The sequence below is a fragment of the Dipodomys ordii genome, unplaced genomic scaffold, assembly GCF_000151885.1.
Source record: "Dipodomys ordii isolate 6190 unplaced genomic scaffold, Dord_2.0 Scaffold127, whole genome shotgun sequence".
Taxonomy (NCBI): Eukaryota; Metazoa; Chordata; class Mammalia; order Rodentia; family Heteromyidae; genus Dipodomys; species Dipodomys ordii.
In genome coordinates, this window is record NW_012267343.1 from 7866315 (window position 1) to 7883506 (window position 17192).

At 53.6% G+C, this 17192-nt stretch overlaps 1 protein-coding gene across 3 annotated transcripts in view; it reads right to left on the reverse strand.

Moving 5' to 3' along the window:
• Positions 1-1058: 1058 nt before the first annotated feature.
• The window catches only part of Rgs3 (regulator of G-protein signaling 3), a 126023-nt gene continuing 109889 nt past the window's right edge, over positions 1059-17192 (reverse strand). For 2 of the 3 annotated variants that reach the window (XM_013030144.1, XM_013030146.1), the window contains 6 exons: positions 15497-16429; positions 8463-8524; positions 3922-4023; positions 3466-3527; positions 2690-2856; positions 1059-2044 (listed from right to left, as the gene is read on the reverse strand). In XM_013030144.1, the coding sequence (XP_012885598.1) occupies positions 1859-2044; positions 2690-2856; positions 3466-3527; positions 3922-4023; positions 8463-8524; positions 15497-16429 (1512 nt within the window). In that variant the 3' untranslated portion in view covers positions 1059-1858. Of the gene's footprint in view, positions 2045-2689; positions 2857-3465; positions 3528-3921; positions 4024-4213; positions 4290-8462; positions 8525-15496; positions 16430-17192 lie in introns of those variants that run through there. The other variant, XM_013030149.1, reaches the window with a different exon arrangement.

Sequence of the window (17192 nt, forward strand, 5' to 3'; positions counted from 1 at the left end):
GGCCGCTCGCTGGGCTGCTCACAGAGAGCATGGAGGTCTGGGAGCAGGAAGAGAGGCTGGTAGACAGGAGGCTCAGAGCAGGCCCGGGGCGGGGGAGGGGGGTACTGGAGAAGCAAGGTGCAACAGCCAGCTCACCCCTACCTCCCAGAGGGTGGCGTAGAACATCTGGTGGGAGCAAGACCAACGCCCCTCTCCCCACCCAGGTCCTGCCCAAGCCCTCTTGAGGACCCAGCCCCTCACCCCTTGAGTGATATCACCAATTCCAGTCCTCTCTGTGAGCTAGGGCCAGACCAGGGGAAGCAGGGAGGAGAGGGTTGCACAACCAATATTCCCCATGACCTCCCCACTTCCCCCAGGCCAGGAACCAGACTCAAGGAGATGCGGCCCAGTCCCTTCTGTACCAGCTCCACTCACTACATCCAAGTCAGCCTCAAAGACCCAGGCCCACCCCAGGCCATGCCCTTGCCCTGCCAGGCCCTGGGAGGCTGGGGGCTGGGGCAAGGGAGGCATCAGGATGCATTTGGAATGTGACTTGGACCGGGCTTTCATCTTTTTCTGCTCACTTTTAGCGAGTGGTCTAGGACGAGGCTCAGGCACAGAGGGAGAGGCATGCCCAGGACCTTAATGGTTCCATAGAACCCCAGGGAATGGCAGTGCAGAGAAATGGAGGAACTTCCTGAAGGTCACACAGCCAGCTGGCAGCCATGCCAGCTAGAACACTGTAAGCTAGGGCACAGCCATCACGGCCAGTCAGGCACAGGCTGGGCCTTGTCTCTGCCACCTGTTGCCTACAGGACCTGGACAAGTCAGCTGACCTGTGCGCATCAGTCTCCGCCCCTATGAAATGGGAAGCGGGCTAGGGCAGGTTGATTATCTGCCTGGAAGGTGTATGGCACAGGCTTGGTGGCCTATAACACCATCTCCCTGACGAGCAGAGTTTATGACCCCAGGGAGGGAAGGAAAAGCCACAGCTGAGGCGACCACCCACCTACCAGCCCTCCCGACCCTATCCACTTACAAAGGTTCGAGACCAGGAAGTCGCAGAAAGGGCCAAGAAGGAAAAATGATACAGGCCTTTTATTTGTTCCAGAGCTTTGGCCACTGTGTGGTCTGAGGATGCCATGCTTTCCCAGGGACACCCCCACCTAGGGACACCCCAGATCTCTATGGAGGTCAGACCGCAGTGCCCCTCCAGGCCTCGTCAGTCCAGAAGGCCCATCTGCCCACTACTGGTTCCCGGGACCAGCAAATGTCCCAGAAGCTGGACATTGGCAGCCACCTTCTCCGCAGTGCCTTTCCCAAGGCATTGGTTATAATATTGCACTTGTCAATTAGGAAGATGATGGGGCACGGATTTCCTATTACAGCACATGGGCCAAGCATCCAACTACTGTTTAAATAAATAAAACTCAAGGTGGGGGTCTGAGCTACAAGCCTCAGCAGCCCCCCCCACCCCCATACCCCAGGATGGCCACAGAGCCCAGGCCTGGGCCTGCTGTCCCACCAGCCAGTTCTTTTAAGGAACTTGGTCACCACAAAAATCTCCAAACGAAACATCCAAAGCAGAAAGCTGCAGCTCCAGATCTGACTCCAGTAGGGTCCCCTGACCGTCAGGGCCCTTGTACCAGGACCCCTCGTACCAGGGCAGTGGAGGCCCCATGGGGCCGGTCCTTCTACTCCTCCAGTGGCCTGGGCCTCTTTCAGTCCAGGCGTCAAACCCAACTGTCCATCTGTCCATTTGGAGACACAGCCTCTGGGGGCCCGCTTGCCCCCTCCGTCGCCGGGGGGGGGGGAAGGAGGCGGGTGGGCAGGAGGCCCAGCCCCTCGGTGTGATCGCTGAGCTGGACTCCTGTGGCCCCTAGAGCGGGGGACTCATCTTCTTCTGGTTAATGAGGTCCAGGTAGAGATCAGAGCGGAGAAAGCGAGGGTACGAGTCCTTTTCCATGAGCCCAAAGATGCGTTTCTGGGCCAGGTCGAAGCAGCCCCGCGTGACGCTCTGCAGGTTGTCCTTGGTGTGTTCCCGGGTATACGAGTCCAGGTTCACCTGTGGACACACAGGAGCTGGAGTCAGAGCTGCCTGGAAGGCACCCAGCCTGGAGGTCCAGTGCTGAAAAAAGTCTAGGGGGCAATCTGGTCTCCCCACTGCAAACCCCTCTGTGCCACAGGCCGGGGGCTGCTGTGATGGAGCGCCTCAGGCCAGAGGACTGGAGTCTTGGCAAAGTCGCTTCCTGGAGGGGTGGCGGGATCTGTGGGACCTGAAAGCACCATCCTTCTACTACTTGGGTCCCTACTTAGCAGTTCTACACCCTGGCTGTGCTTAAGCAAATCTGTGCACGGAGCCTCAGTTTTCCTGTCTGCAGACTGAGCCCGAACAAAACCACCCACATGAAACTCTCCGTGCCTGGCACAGGTTCGCCATACATGTTAGCCACTAAAATTAGCCACTCTGAGACTGTCTCCTTGGTTTTCAAACCGAGATGATATTGAAACTCGTTTCAAAGGGTGTCATGAACACATCTACAAAGGGCTGAGCTCTGAGCCTAGGCGGGTTAGGGTGTAGATGGGGACATTTCATGATGGCCCAGGATCCTGTCCTTCCCTGGCCTCCCCCTTTCTGAGTTGCTGGCTACCTCCTTGCAGCTGAAGGACCACTGGGAACTAGAGCCTGAGGACTAGGCTGGGGTCCTACCTCCTTGCACGCCTGGATGGCGATGAATTCAGCAAAGATCTTCTTGGCCTTGGCCACCATCTTGGACTGTGACTTGACTTTCTTGAAGTCCTCACACGCCAGCCAGAACTCCAGGTTCTCCTCACTGAACTCAGTGCGAAGGAAGGCCTGGAACACTTCTAAGCCATCTGGAGGGAGAAGCCCAGGTGTGGATGAGAGGCAAAGCCAGCCCTGATTGTCCTTCGGATTGCCCCCACTGCCCATGCTGGCCCTTCGAGGGCCTTCAGGGAGAAAATGCAGAGAGCTGAGTAAAAGTCCTTATCGCTGAGAACTGAGAGCCCCAGAACACAGTTCTAGTCCTGCCGGGGCCTCAGGATGGGCCTGGCCAGCTCTCCCCCCTATCGATGCCTCAGGACCCTCCCTCTGCAAAACACTGATCACCAATCCCATCTCAAGAGCCCAGACGGGATCCTGCCCATTGGACCATGTGACGCCAGGCACATTTGGCCCAGTGCGAGTCCTCAGTACATGGAAGTGTTTATTGTTATTCTGGGAATTTGGGTCTGAGTACACAGGTCCCAGTGGCCTCCAGCAGGCAGGGGCCACTTCCCAGGGGGACGGAAGGGCTGGCAGGAGATGACCCCAAGGTTTGACCAGAGCTGCCTGAGCTCACCCAACAGCCAAGGACACCTGGCTGAGCCCAGGTGAGTCGGAAGGTGGACTCTCCAGGATATTCCTTGGGCCCAAAGGAGGGGGGAAGGGAGAGAGGGAGGGGAACAGCAGCTGGCACCACTCACATTTGTGAAGCAGCAGCTTCTCCAAGGACTCGCTCCACTTGAGGGCTTCCTCTGAGCTGGGCCTAAGGGGCGAGGATGAGAATATGGTGAGGATGGGGGGCGGGGCAGGGTGTGGGGGAAGCCGGGCCAGGAGGCTTTTGTTAGTGACACTGGGCCCAGGCTGTCACTGACCGGGGATGGGGGGGGGGCGTGGCGGGGGAGATCTACCCCATTTCTTGGAGCTGGAACCACTCTTGGCCCCCCTGCCCCCTGCCTGGCCTTCCTCCCCAGGATAACGGCTCTCTGTGACTGCTGCTGATTGCTGGGTACCAGGCTTCCTGTCTCCCCCGAATACAACCAAATGAATACAACCCCTTCTCCTAATCCCACTGTTGAGCCTCACTCCCCACCCCCGTCCCCCAAGATCCAGTGAGTGGCTACAGAGTCCCAGGTGGGCGATGGGCAGGGAGGACTTACTTGAATGACTTTATCATCTTGTCTGTCTTGGCTGCTGGCAGGGCTCCCGGGGATTCATTCCGCCGCCTGAAGATCGCCAGCTTGTTCTTCATGTCCTTGGCTCTGGGGACAAAAAGCAGAGAAGGTTGGTCAGGCCTGATGCCCACGAGCGACCCTTGCTGGTCCAGGGTGGTGGGAGGGCCAGGGCCAGGCCAGGGGGCACCTACTCCTTCATGGTGTGCCGCCTCTGTAGGTTCCCATTGCGCGTGAGGTACATGCCCCGGAGCATCTCGGAGAGCCCCCCGCTCCCCACCTGCAGGGAACACCCCTTCTGCTCCTGCCTTCCACCCTAGATCCTGGGCCGTGAGGAGCAATGGTGAAGTCCTGGCTTGCTGGAATTCTGGCCAGATGACTGGACTCCCAGGCACTAGCCTGGGCTGGGATTTCAGACAGGAGGAGCCAGGAAATGGGAGGGACCAGGAGGGGGAGGGAAGAGAAAAAAAAAACACCCCCTCCTCCCGAGCTGTGAAAGGGGCATGTGTCGGCAAGGGACAGCCTCTGGGGCCCGCCCCAGGCAGGAAGCCAGACCCAGTTATTTGTGACTAGCCTCCCCCGTTGCTATGGCAGCCAGAAGCCCGGTGGGGAGAATCCAAGTCAGCAAATTGCTGGGAGGGACGGAGGGAGGGGGGCCAGGCTCTGCCCACCAGGGTGGCACAGAACTGCTATTTTTAGCTAAAAACCATTTTTAGTCAGGCCACTCCTCCCAGAAGGCAGATTTTGGCAAGGGTGCTGGTGAGAAAGGGGTTAAAGGCCTCCTGCTCCAGTGTGTTTCCTTTGCCCCTGGTCCCCTGGCTGGACACCGCCATGACAACAGCCCTGCCAGCCTCCCTCCCTGGGGGTCAGTCTGTCTGTCCATCCACAGAAATATACCAAGACCCCCCACCCCCACCCCTGACACACAAGTCTGGGTTGTTCTCAATCGGAATCATTTCAGAAGTGCAAATCTTATAGACAGGCAACAGAAAATAAAATGTCCCCACCATCTGCAAGGTAGGTGTTCAATTGTTATGCGTATTTGCTTTAGTGATTTTTTTCAAATAATAAAAAATTTATTATTCATAATAAAAATTTTCAGTTTCAGTCTCTATAGTTCTGAAGATATAAAATGCTGAACTGAACCCCAAGAAGAAAATGCAAAACGTATCATCCAAATCACAAAACTAAATATGTGTAGAAGAAAGCAAAATGACTCAACTTCGGAGAGAGCTTGTAACATTTATACTTCTGGAGTTATTGAAGCTCCAAATGGCACTAGGACTTCTGGGTAAGTCCCCTGTGTGATTAAGCGAACTGTTGCTATACCAGGCCCAGGTGGAGAGCCCACGTCCAGAACCCAGGTTGAGTCCAGCAGGACTGACAACAGTACCTACCTGGGACTGTTGCTGGTCACAAGGAAGACGTAGCACAAAAGTGTACAGGCATGGGATTCTGAGGCCATGTGTGTTCTGGAAGTCTGGGACAGGGTCCCCAATCTAGCAGTTTCCAAGCCAAAGAAGTCCCCAGTTGAACAGCCCTCTAGATGAGGATAGGGTTCCTCAAATTGCCCAGGAAACACAGAGCAAGAAAGCCACTTCCAAGCCAGGTGCCAGTGGTTCACACCTGTAATCCTGGCTACTCAAGAGCCTGAGATCTGAGGACCCCAGTTTGAAGCCAGCCTGGGCAGCAAAGTTCTTGAAGAAGCATGGCTTAAGTGGTGTGTCAACCTTGAGCCAAATAGCTAATAGACAGAGCTCTGAGTTCAAGACCCAGAACCTGTGCAAAAGAAAAACAAGGAAGCAAGAAAGAACAAAAAGAAGAGAAAGAAGAAGAGAAAAAGCTGCTTCCTGGGGCTTGGTGCTCTGTGCTGAATGACCTAGCCCCCTGGTGGCCGCATGAGACACAGACGCCCAGGCCTGACCTCCAGCCAAGAGGCCACTGCTGTCCCCCTGGAACTCTGTGTTTCTCTGGGGCTGGAAGAGCCTGGGCTAACTTACTGCCAGCCAAATTGTTCCTTCTAGACCCTCAGGTGCGAAACTGCAGGCCAGCCCCAAGCCCCTCCTACTCCCTTGACAAGTAACTAAGCTATTCATATATTAGCTTCTTCACTTGTAAAATAAAGAGAAGATAATTTTTTAAAAGAGACGCAAACTAAAGATGAAATTAGACCATCTGTAGTGCATTTGGGGCAGCGCCTGGCATAATGCTTATTGGCTATCATTATTATTATTGTCATATATTTTGCCAGTCCTGGGGCTTGAACTCTGGGCCTGGGTACTGTCTCTGAGCTTCTTTTGCCTAAGGCTAGCACTCTACTGCTTGAGCCACAGTGCCACTTATGGCTTTTTTGAGTAGTTTAGTGGAGATAAGAGTCTCATAAAGTTTCCTGCTGGGGCTGGCTTCGAACTGGGATCCTTAGATCTCAGCCTCCTGAGTAGCTAGGATTATAGGCTGAGCCACTAGCACCTGGCTTGTTGGTTATTATTTTGATGATTATCTCATGAGTCCATAACTAAGCTTTTAAGAGTGTGAAGCTCACACCTATGATCCTAGCAAGTCAAGAGGCTGAGACCCAGATGATCATGGTTCAAAGCTAGCCAAGACAGAGAAGTATGCCAGATGCCATCTCTAAAATAACCAACAAAAAGCCACACAGCTGAGCAAGCATGCCAAATTCTGAGTACTAAGTTCAAACCCCAGTAATAGCAAAGAAGAAAAGACAGAAAAGAAATGAAGAAAACGGGGGGGGGGAAAGGGGGATGGAAGGGAGAGAAGGAGAGAGAGGGAAAGGAAGAAAGGAAGAAAGGAAGGAAGGAAGGGAGGGAGGGAAGGAAGGAGGGAGGGAGGTTTTAAGCATTCATTGCCCCTGAAAATGCTAGCCATGGTTCCAGACAAGTTGAACACCCTGGATGCCCACCCTCCACTGCTACCCACTCCCCACTGGGGGCGCCATCCCAACAGCTCTGGCCCTGAACAGCCCCTCCCTCCTGAAATCAGGAGGTTAAAGGAGATGAGTAAAGAATTGTTGCTCGTGCATTTCATCTTCTCTGGAAAGTGCAGCTTTGCTGGCTGCAATAAGAGAGGCTCACAGCTGCTGCCCAAACCAGGAGAGGGCAGGGGAGCTGGCAAAGAAAGGGTGTAATCGTGTAAGGTCTAGGCCAGGGAAGAGGCACATAAGAAGCATCTGGAAAGAATTTTTGACCTCTTTCCCTGTGTCTAGTTAATGGGGAGTGCTACTGAGCCTGGAGAGAAGGTGGGCTCCCCCTGGGAGGTGATCCCTGGGCCCTTCTCCCTGCACCGCCTCAGTCTCTCTGGTCTTAGGCTTGAGGGTACCAAGAGATTACAAACAAAAACAAAAAACAAGCCAGGCGCTGGTGGCTCATGCCTGTAATCCTAGCTACTAGGAGGCTGAGATCTAAGGATTGCAGTTCAAAGCCAGCCCGGGCAGGAAAGTCCGTGAGACTCTTATCTCCAATAAACCATTAGAAAACCAGAAGTGGCGCTGTGGCTCAAGTGGTAGAGCGCTCACCTTGAGCTGAAGAGCACAGGGACAGCGCCCAAGCTCAGAGTTCAAGCCCCACAACCTACCAAAAACAAAAAACCCTCTTACCACACGCCCATACCATCACCAAAACCCCCCCCCCACACACCTCGTTAATAAGCACCTCTAATAAACCTCCACGAGTACTGGGTGCAGCGGCTCAAGCCTGTAATCCTAGCTACTTAGGAGGCAAAGGACAGGAGGACTGTGTTTTGAGGCCAGCCCTAGCATGCAAGTCTAAGGACTCAATCCCAATGAGTGCCTGGGCTTAGTGGCAGGCACCTGCTATCTCAACCAAGGGGAAGCACAGTGGCCGGGCATGGTGGCATGGGCCTGTCATCCCCAGCCCACACCCACTCAGGTATAAAGTGAGATCCTACCTTGAAAATAACCAATGCAAAACAGGGTTGGAGGTGTAGTTCTAGCAGTAGAGTTCCTGTTTAGCAAGTATGAGGCCCTGAGTTCAAGCAAAACAACCCAGCCATACAAACAAACAAACAACAACAAATCCTCCACAAATATAAAGGGGCCTGAGCATGGCCAAAAAGCTTCAGGAAAGTGGGATCATGTAGTCAGGCCAGCAGCGCCCCCTCCTGGCAATTCCTGAGAACTGCCTCAACCCTTTCTCCCCTCACTCAAGGGCCCAGACCAGTCCATGTCATTGCTTAGCCCTGAGTCTGAGCAGGTCCAGGCACTCTGGCTAGCTGCCTCTGGCTCACCATGGCTGCAGGGTACTCATCATCATCTTGCTTTACTCTGAGGGAATGCTCGGGACCCTGGTGACCCACCCTGAGACCCCCAAAGTTACGAGACACCACTGTTCCTTGGTGTCTGTGAGTAGGGGTGGAGGTGGAAGCAGGCCCATTCCCAGGCTATTATCCCTAGAAGAAAGATGATCCCTCAGACAGAGGAGGAAGATGGGTACAGGGAGGTTCCCCCCACCCCCACCGCACAAGAATGAGTACCATGGATACTCCCAACGTACATATTTTTGCTCTTTCTCTTCCTGGAGGTTTCATCATCGTCCCCGATGTCGGCCCCGCTCATCTGCAGAGAGAAGACAGATGTACTGCAGTTTACGTGCCCAGGGACTCCTGACCAAGCCCAGAGGACCAGAGGTTCAGCCTGCCCCAGCCCCCAAGCACCTCCACCCTCTGCAGATCAGGTGTGTGTAGGGGTGCGACCAGTGACGGGGACAGCTGAGTGGAAAGGGTGAAGGGCTGGGAAGAGACCGAGCCTGCTGGGGCCAGGCCAGACAGACAGAAGCATCATGGTAAATCTGCAGGCAAGAGAACTAAGTTTCAGACACACTTCTGCCCTGTGACTTGGCCAAGCTCTGTTTGTTTCTGAGCCTCCATTCCCGCCCTTCGTTTCTCGAATCAAGATTACAGTCATTTAGTCAGGATTCTGAGGGTCAAAGGAGACCAGGCATTGTTGGGCGGGGTGTAATGTGAACCCTTACAGATCTGAGAGCACCTCTCTTGATTTAAGCTTTCTGAGACTCCCTAGTGCCTTCTGGATAATATCCATTACTGGACAGGGTCTTTTCTTGGTGTGTGTGTGTGTGTGTGTGTGTGTGTTGCAGAACAATTCTTGGTTGCCAAGATATAGAATCGATCCAGGAGGCTGTCAACAAATACATGATGTCTTTTATGTGCTGATCTTGAACTCAGCCCTGAGTGCCATCCCAGCTTTTCTGCCCAAGGCTAGCTCTCTACTGTTTGAGATACAGCTCTACTTCCGGCTCTTCTGAGGGTAGTTTATGGGAGATAAGGGCCTGGGTTGGCTTCAAACCATGATCCTCAGAAAGTTCAGCCTCCTAAGTATCTAGGACTTCAGGCATGAGCCACCAGCACCTGGTGATAAATACATTTTTAAAAGTATATATACACATACAAAGTGGAGTATGATTCAACCATCAAGAAGAATTAGATTGTGTCATTTGTGGAAAATGGATGAAACTATGAAAATGAAACAGAGAATCTTTCATGTTTTCTCATATTGAGAGAGAGAGAGAGAGAGAGGAGTTGCAGACTCCCACACTCTAGGTGAGGGCCATCTAATCTCATCTCCCTAGACCTGCCTATACTGTGCGTCCTCTTGGAGACTCCAGGCCCCTCCCATGGCTGCCTCACAGCAGGAACCTAGGCTTAGCTTCCAGGTAGAAGAAGCACTGTCTTTGGACGGTATGAATCTGCATCACAAGACAAGGCCGAGGGCTACCGTGTATGGATCCAAAACAAATTCCTCATGAGATTCAGTCTGGGCCTCAGTTTCAGTATGGGAAGTGGCTAACCTCAGTGGAGAACCCACTAAAAATGATGGATGGATGGATGGATGGATGGATGGATGGATGGATGGATGGATGGATGGATGGATGGATGGGTAGGTAGGTGGGTGGATGGATGGGTGGGAGGATGGACGGACTTTAATGCCTTCATTCATGATGCTCATAGTATCAAGCCATTAGTCACGTGATAAATCCAGCAGGACCTCAGTCACTTGTTCATTGTCCCAGCATTTCAGTGACAGCTGGAATCAGTCTGTCTACATTCAAGGCCTGTGTTTGTCCAGCAGAGGACGCTCAAACGCCAGGGTGGTGGCATTAGCGTTTTCCAGGGAAGACTCAGGGCAAGGCCTCCTTCCTGAGTCTGCAGCTCACTGGGAGAGTAAACACGAGTGTACGTGCACCCAGAGGCCCACACCCACATGGTGCGGAGCCCAGCACGTGTCCTGTTTCCTCTGACTTGGAGGAAGTTTCCCAGAGACAGCAGAGGCCTGGTGAGGGCTTGCCGATGGGATGGGTGGGTGGAAGATTCACCAGGCTTGCCCTGGTACACACACAGGCTGGAAGCCTGGCCCCGCAGTGCTCAGGGCCCCCGCCCGTGGGAAAGGGCCCACAGCACAGGGCTTCCTCCCATTCTAACCTCAGCTTCCGCACTTTATCAGCCCCACACAATGGGCCTGGGGACCACTCCCCGCCAGCCACCAACCGGGGGCCTCTGCACGGCTGGGAAATGGGCTCTTCCTTCCACCGCTGGGAGAGATCATCTTCAATAGGGCCAAGCTTAATAGAGAACTGGGTGCTCTGAGCCTGAGAAGTCTGCCCCATGTAGCCAGGAGAGCTGCGCATCAAGGTTGCCCGGCTGGCTGTGGCCTACAGCTTTAGAAGGAGCCCTGTGGTTCCCCAAGGTCCTCATGCAGCTGCATCATGTAAAGGGCCTCCACACAGTGTGTCTCCATCTGCCTGTTCCTCACAGTCTCCTACCGGGCTGTACCCGGAGAAAAGGCCGATGGAAGTGAGCCCAGACCCTATCCCACCCCCATCCGTGCACTTTGGCAGGAATCCCCAGGGGCTTCCCAGGGACCGGGGGCTCAACACTTCTTGGAATAATAACTGTGACTCTTAGGGTCAGGGTAACTATAATTATAACCGTGATTAAGAGTGGAGATTGGAAACTGCTAGGATTTGAATCGTAGCTCAATCACGCATTAAGCTCATAGTCCTTAGTTGAGTTCTGTCCCTGCTTTGTGTCTCCCTTTCTTCATAAACTGGACACACCTCACAGGGCCATTGTAAACATTAAATAAGTTAGCTAGGCACTGGTGGTTCATGCGTGTAATCCTAGCTACTCAGGAGGCTGAGCTATGAGGATCATGGTTCAAAGTCAGCCTAGGCAAGGAAACCCATGAGACTCTTATCTCCAATTTACCACTAAAAAGCCAGAAGTGGAGCTGTGGCTCAAGTGGTAGACCACTAGCCTTGAGCAAAAAAGTGAAGGGACAATTCCCAGTCACTGAGCTCAAGTTCCAGTAGTGGTGTGCACAAATTCACACACACACACACACACACACACACACACACACAATGTGTATATGAGAGAGTGCTCAGCACACTCAGCACATGAGAACGAAGAGTTGGTTACCATTAGCTAGTTACCTTTTGCTACCATTTATTGGGCATTTGCAAGTCCTGAATATTGTGCTAAGTGCTTTGATAGTATCTAATTTAATCTTTCAACAATTCTAAGAGCTATTTGCTGATCTTTCTCCCAGTTTAGGAGGGAAGGGGTCTGGGGCCCAGAGCAGTCTGGTGACCCGCCTGGGATCTCTGAGCTGGCAGGAAGCAGAAAATTTGGAGTCTGGCTTCAGAAGCCAGAGGTGACTGAGCAGGGCCCGGACTGGTTTTCTCTCTTGGTCTCACTCTGGGGCCACTGGGCTATGTGTGGTAGCCCCAGACCAGGGCTCTATGGACCCACGGATCTGCCACTAAAGGTATTTGTTTAGATGTGAGGTTTCTTTACATTTTTGGAGAATAGGAGCCTTGGACGTGCAATCACACGCCAGGGCTGTGCATCTAGGGGTCCTCTTGTCTCACCTCTAACCTAGGCAGCAAGCTTAGTGCAGCGAGGCTGGTGCTGTCTGTTGACAGCTGCTACAGAGCCAGATGCCTGGGAAGGGGGGAAACAAGCATGGCCAGGGAAGGGTCACCACCGGTGGCCGTGATGCTGAGCCGAGCCAGACCAGGCTAGGATGCAACTCAGTGATAGCATCTGGGGGCCTAGACACAGAACTCACCCACTGGGGTTTCTCAGGAAGAGGGTCCGCTCTGCTGGGCCACTAGGGCCTCACAGTAGGAGACGATCTGAGCCAACAGGAGACCAGACCCCAGTGTGTGACCCTCCCTCTCTCCCTCTCTGGACCTCAGTCGGCCCACCTGTAAGGCCACTATGCCTTTGCTAGGCCCTTGCTAAGATCTGTGGTTCTAACGCCTCTATGCGCAGTAGAAATCTCTCAGGGCACACGAGGGCAGACTGATAGGGGTGGGCCGTGGACAACACTGGGCCAGAGCACAGCCCATGGCAGGCAGCATGGCTCCAGCTAGACACACAGCAGCCCAGGGCCACACCAGCCCTGCCTGGCCTTCCTAGGCCTTACATCATCACAAGAGCACTGTCCTGTGCTCGGGGCTTTCGGTGGCCCCAGTGCAGCACTTTCCACAGCCCAGGTCAACCCTAGGAAGATTTAGTGTCCTCATGTCACAAAAGAACACTGGAGTTCAGAGGACAAAGCAGCTTGACCAGGCAGAGCTGAGACCTGAACCTGGAGCTACCTGGTTCCACAACTGAAGGCTCTGCCTTCTCCTCTTCACCTCTGGCCTTGGTGCTGAGTCGCAGTGACTTGTCCATGGCCCTCCTACAACAGCCAGGCTTAAGTCAGGAAGACAGACGTCATGGGAGAAAGCTGTTACCTCCCTTCCACCCTCCTACCTCCTCCCCCATCCTTTATCCACATGAGACACAGAGAATCTGGGGTAGGTGAACAGGATGAGGCCACTGTCCATGATTCATTATGTGGCCTGGACACACACGGGGGGGGGGCAGCCCCCCCTCCCCCAGTGGAAGGAACACTAACTAAGCTTAGCCAGGCAGCAGCGTTTCCAGGTCATAGAAGAGACACAGCAGAACTCTGTGAATGAGGGCACAATTGTCAGCAGGCTTGCTCCTGCTGCCTCCACTTCCTCCTTCCCCGTTTCCTCTCTCCTCCTCCTCAACGACATGCTGGCCATTTATGGAGCACTGACCAGGTGCTTGGTGCCAAGTCACTGTATGGGATTCCTTCCCCTTCCCAGCCATCCTAGGCAGGAGGTACGATGACCAAACCTATTTCTCCAGGGCAAGGATCTGCCCCACAGCCCACTCCCAGTGAAGCACAGCTAGGCCCATGCTTGTCCACTCCAGTCTCATGCCCTCTTACCCAGGACAGCTTCACTGAAGCTAGTGGTCTGGAGAGAACAGGATGAGGATGGTGAGGAGTGAGGACTCACTGACTGATGGTCAGGTGAGTGGGAGCTGTGTGGGAGGCTGCTACAGGGCTGGGGGCAGCCACTGAAGCCCCCCGAAGAAGGAAGCAACAAGGAGAAGTGATGGAGGAGAGTAGGGGAAGGAAGAATGTCAATGGGAACCTTGGGCACCCAAAGGAGGAAGCTGAGGCAGGAGAGAGCTGACTGGGCCTGCCGGACGCCCACATACAAGTCTCTGTCCCTAGGTAGGAAGTGGGGCCAACAGAGCTGGGAAGCAGATGGCAGTGCATGCATATAAGGATTTGTATCGCCCATGGCTCATGCCTGTAATCCTAGCTACTCAGGAGGCTGAGAGCTGAGGATCACGGTTCAAAGCCAGCCTGGGCAGGAAAATCCATGAAACTCGTATCTCTAATAAACCACTATAAAGCCAGAAGTGGTGCTGTGGCTCAAGTGGTAGAGCGCTCGCCTTGAGCTGAAGAGCTGAGGGACAGTGTCCAAGCCCAGTTCAAGCCCCACAACCGACAAAAAAAAAAAAAAAAGATTTGTGTTGGAGCAAGAGTGGATAGAGAGAACACACAGAGGCCAGGAGACTAGAAGTCATCTCCTCTGGTGATTCTAGAGCGCGCACGCACACGCACACGCACACACACACACACACACACACACACACACACACACACACACAAATGAGGAAACTGAGAGCTTGACCCAATCACTTTAGTAGTTAGTACCAATTTCTGGGCCAAAAGTTTATGTCCTTTCTAGAGGGGCTCAGCCTGATCCTCCAATCTGACTGTATACCAGGTTTTCCTTATTACTAGTAGGAAGCTGACAAGGCTTGGCAACCTTGTCTCAACGTGGTGGAGAAGTGTGTTGGAATCCATTAGTAATGTCTGCCATGGGTTCAGAGGGAGGAATGGTAGTGTGGGTACTTTAGAAACGCCCTGTTTAGCCAAACAATGTCTGAAACATCCCCTTTTTACTCTAATCCTGGCCTATCTTCCAAATTAAGCCTGGGGGCATCTTTCTCCAGAAGCTTTTCCTGAGGGCCCAGGCCCTGGGGTCTCTCCTTAGCTTCGGGAACTGTGAGAGTCAGTTGTACTTCTTGGGACACAACCACCGGCCCCTACCTAGTCTCACACAGTTGTCATAGCAACACCTTTCGCATTGCTGCTGCATTTCAAGAGGAGGAATGCAACCAGCACTCCCCAGGGCCTGAACAAGTGTCAATGTCACCCAAGTGGCCAGGCCCCCCAATCCATGGATAGAAGTCGTACTAACTTCTGCATTTTCTAGAAGGAAACCAAGGCTTGGAGGAGCTGGGCTGATGCATGCAGGTCCACACAATAAATCTGGGACAAAGTGTGGAGTCAAACTGGCAGGTGACCTTCAAGGCCACAAGCATAGACAGTTCCCCGTGGGGCCATGTTCCTGGCCCACACAGTCAGCTCTTTTCTTGAATTCCCAAGCTGTAGCACTGAGCATACATAGGGTCTGGGAGCACACCAGGAAGTTCATGAACATTTATCTATTTATAAATATTTGCACAAAGCAAAATATAGCATGGTTCTAAAGGGCTCTAATCTTGGAGCCAGATCCTAATTCTATTTCAGACACTTAGAAGCTGTGCCGCATAGGGCACATTAGATAACCTCTTGGTGCCTCAGTTTCTTCATCTATAAAATGGGCACAAAGCACTGTCTGCTTCCTAAGGCTGTTGGGAGAATCAGTGAGTGCTAATGAGCATCCTAGTGAGAATCCTTAGCACGATGCTGGCCCAGAACAAATAGGCATTGGTTTTGTTTTTGCTGCTAGACCTGTAGTGTGGCTAGAACTTGACCAGATCTAAATATTAACTTTTTATTTTTCCAGTTACTACTCCAGGTCCTTTAAATACACATGGAAAATGCTCTGGGCTAGGTCAAACCTGTTTTGCCTTCCGTGGGGACCAGAGGACCCTCGACCTGTAGGGAAAAAACCTCCAGAGTTCTAAAGATCTGGGTTTGTCCAGGATCTGTTTTCTTGGTTTTTCCTTGGCCTTGGTTTTTGCCTTCTGTTTGATGGGCAGAAGGTTCATTCTGGGGGGGGGGGGAAGGGAAGGAACGGGGAGACTTACAGAAGGGCTGAGGTGGGACAGGGTCTCTCCCTTCCCACAGGCACTGCCCCCCCCCATTTCCTGTATCAGCCCTTCTCCTCAGCCTCGGCCTCCTTACCTTCCTGTGTCCCGTGAAGAAGAGGGAGAGGTGGTGCATGGAGCCACCATTGCGGCCCAGTTCTTTCTTGAGGGTGCGGGGCGAAGGGATGGCCCAGGCAGATGAGGTGCCCTCGCCGTCCGAGCAGTGCAGGGTGGTGTCGGAGGAGAAGCAGGGCCCGCGGGCCTCCTGCAGCAGGCTGCCTTCGCTGTGCGTCCGGCGCCGCAGCGAGTTCTGCACGCGCAGCGAGAGGCCCCCCTCGGCCCCAGGCCCCGTCTCGATCATGCTGCTGCGCTTGGCCTCGCTGCGCTCCCCATAATTGTCATCACTGGTGTCCTCCTCCTCGTCTTCCTCTCCTTCTTCCCCCTCCTCTGCTTCTTCTGCATCCTCCTCCTCTCCAGAGCTGCCCCCCTCCGCCCCTTCCTGCTGGCTGAAGGCGCTATCCAGCCGGACCTCGGGGATCACGAAGCTGGGTCTGGAGGCCACTGCTGATGGCTCCCCGGAGCTTGGGGTCTCCTTGGCCGGGGCCTCCACTGACGGGGAGACCTGGGTGGGAGGCGGACCTTGATGGGATGGAAGGTCCTGGGAAGGGGGCTCTGGGATGGCAGGGAGGTCTTTGTTAAGCAGAGGGTCCTGGCTAGGAGCAGGCTCTTGATCAGCAGGAGGGTCCTGGCAGGATAGAGGGGCTGGAGCTGGAGGAGAGGAGTCCTTGCTTGGAGGGGTTTCTTGGGGTGGGGACTCCTGGCAGGTAGCTGAGTCTTCACTGGACAGTGATCCTGGGCCAGGAGCAGGTTCTGGCCCGGAAGCGGAGTCCTTGCTGGGTGGGGCATCATGTCCTGGAGGAAGTGCCTGGCCAGGAGAGGGTTCTTTGCTGGGTGCAGGATCCTCAGTACCTGGCCCCTTTCCCTCTTCTGAGGGCATCTCCCCCTTGTCATCTGCCTCTGTCTCAAGCATCTGGGAAACACAAAGACAACAAGGTAAGCTCTGGAGGAGAGGTTGGGAGGTGCCAGACACAGCGGCTGCGCACGAGGCAGCATCATAGGTGGCAGCTGGCAGCAGGTGAACCCTGCACCCCATAATGCAGCAAGGCCCAGTGCCAGACAGAAACTCAGAAATCCCTTGGCTCAGCTCTGTTAGATTCCACCCTGGACACTTCTCTCCACTTGGAGGGAGAAGAGCCACATGTCTAGATCTTTCTGTGTGTTAGGTACGAGGCCTGCTGGATCTCCCTCTCGCCCATGCCCCGCCCCGCTGCTCTGTAAGGGGTGCGTCACTGTCCTCATTTACAGAAAAGGAAACAGGGGTGATGTTGCCTTTAAAGTGAGTAAAGGAGAAGCCAGGTGCTTCTGCCTTCATGGACCAAAGTCAAAAGATGTCCCTAAGCCAGAGCCATCTCCAAGTGATAGAATATCGAACCTAGCTTTTAAAGGGTCTCTCTCCTGGAAACAAGTTTAAAAAAAAAAAAAAAAAAACCAAAAACCAACTCCGAGTGAGTCACTCAAACAAGAATCTGCTCTAAATGTTAAGTATCTTTTTGAAACCAGTAAACTGGAATGAAACCAGAACTGTAAAATACTGCCCACACCTGCGTTAACCAGATGTCACAGGCACATGGCGTCTCGCCGAGGGATCATCTACCCAGGGATTTTTAAACTGTTTGGAGGAAGCTCAGGGATTCAAAAATAAACCCATTTCCTGCCTTGCATACGACCCAAAG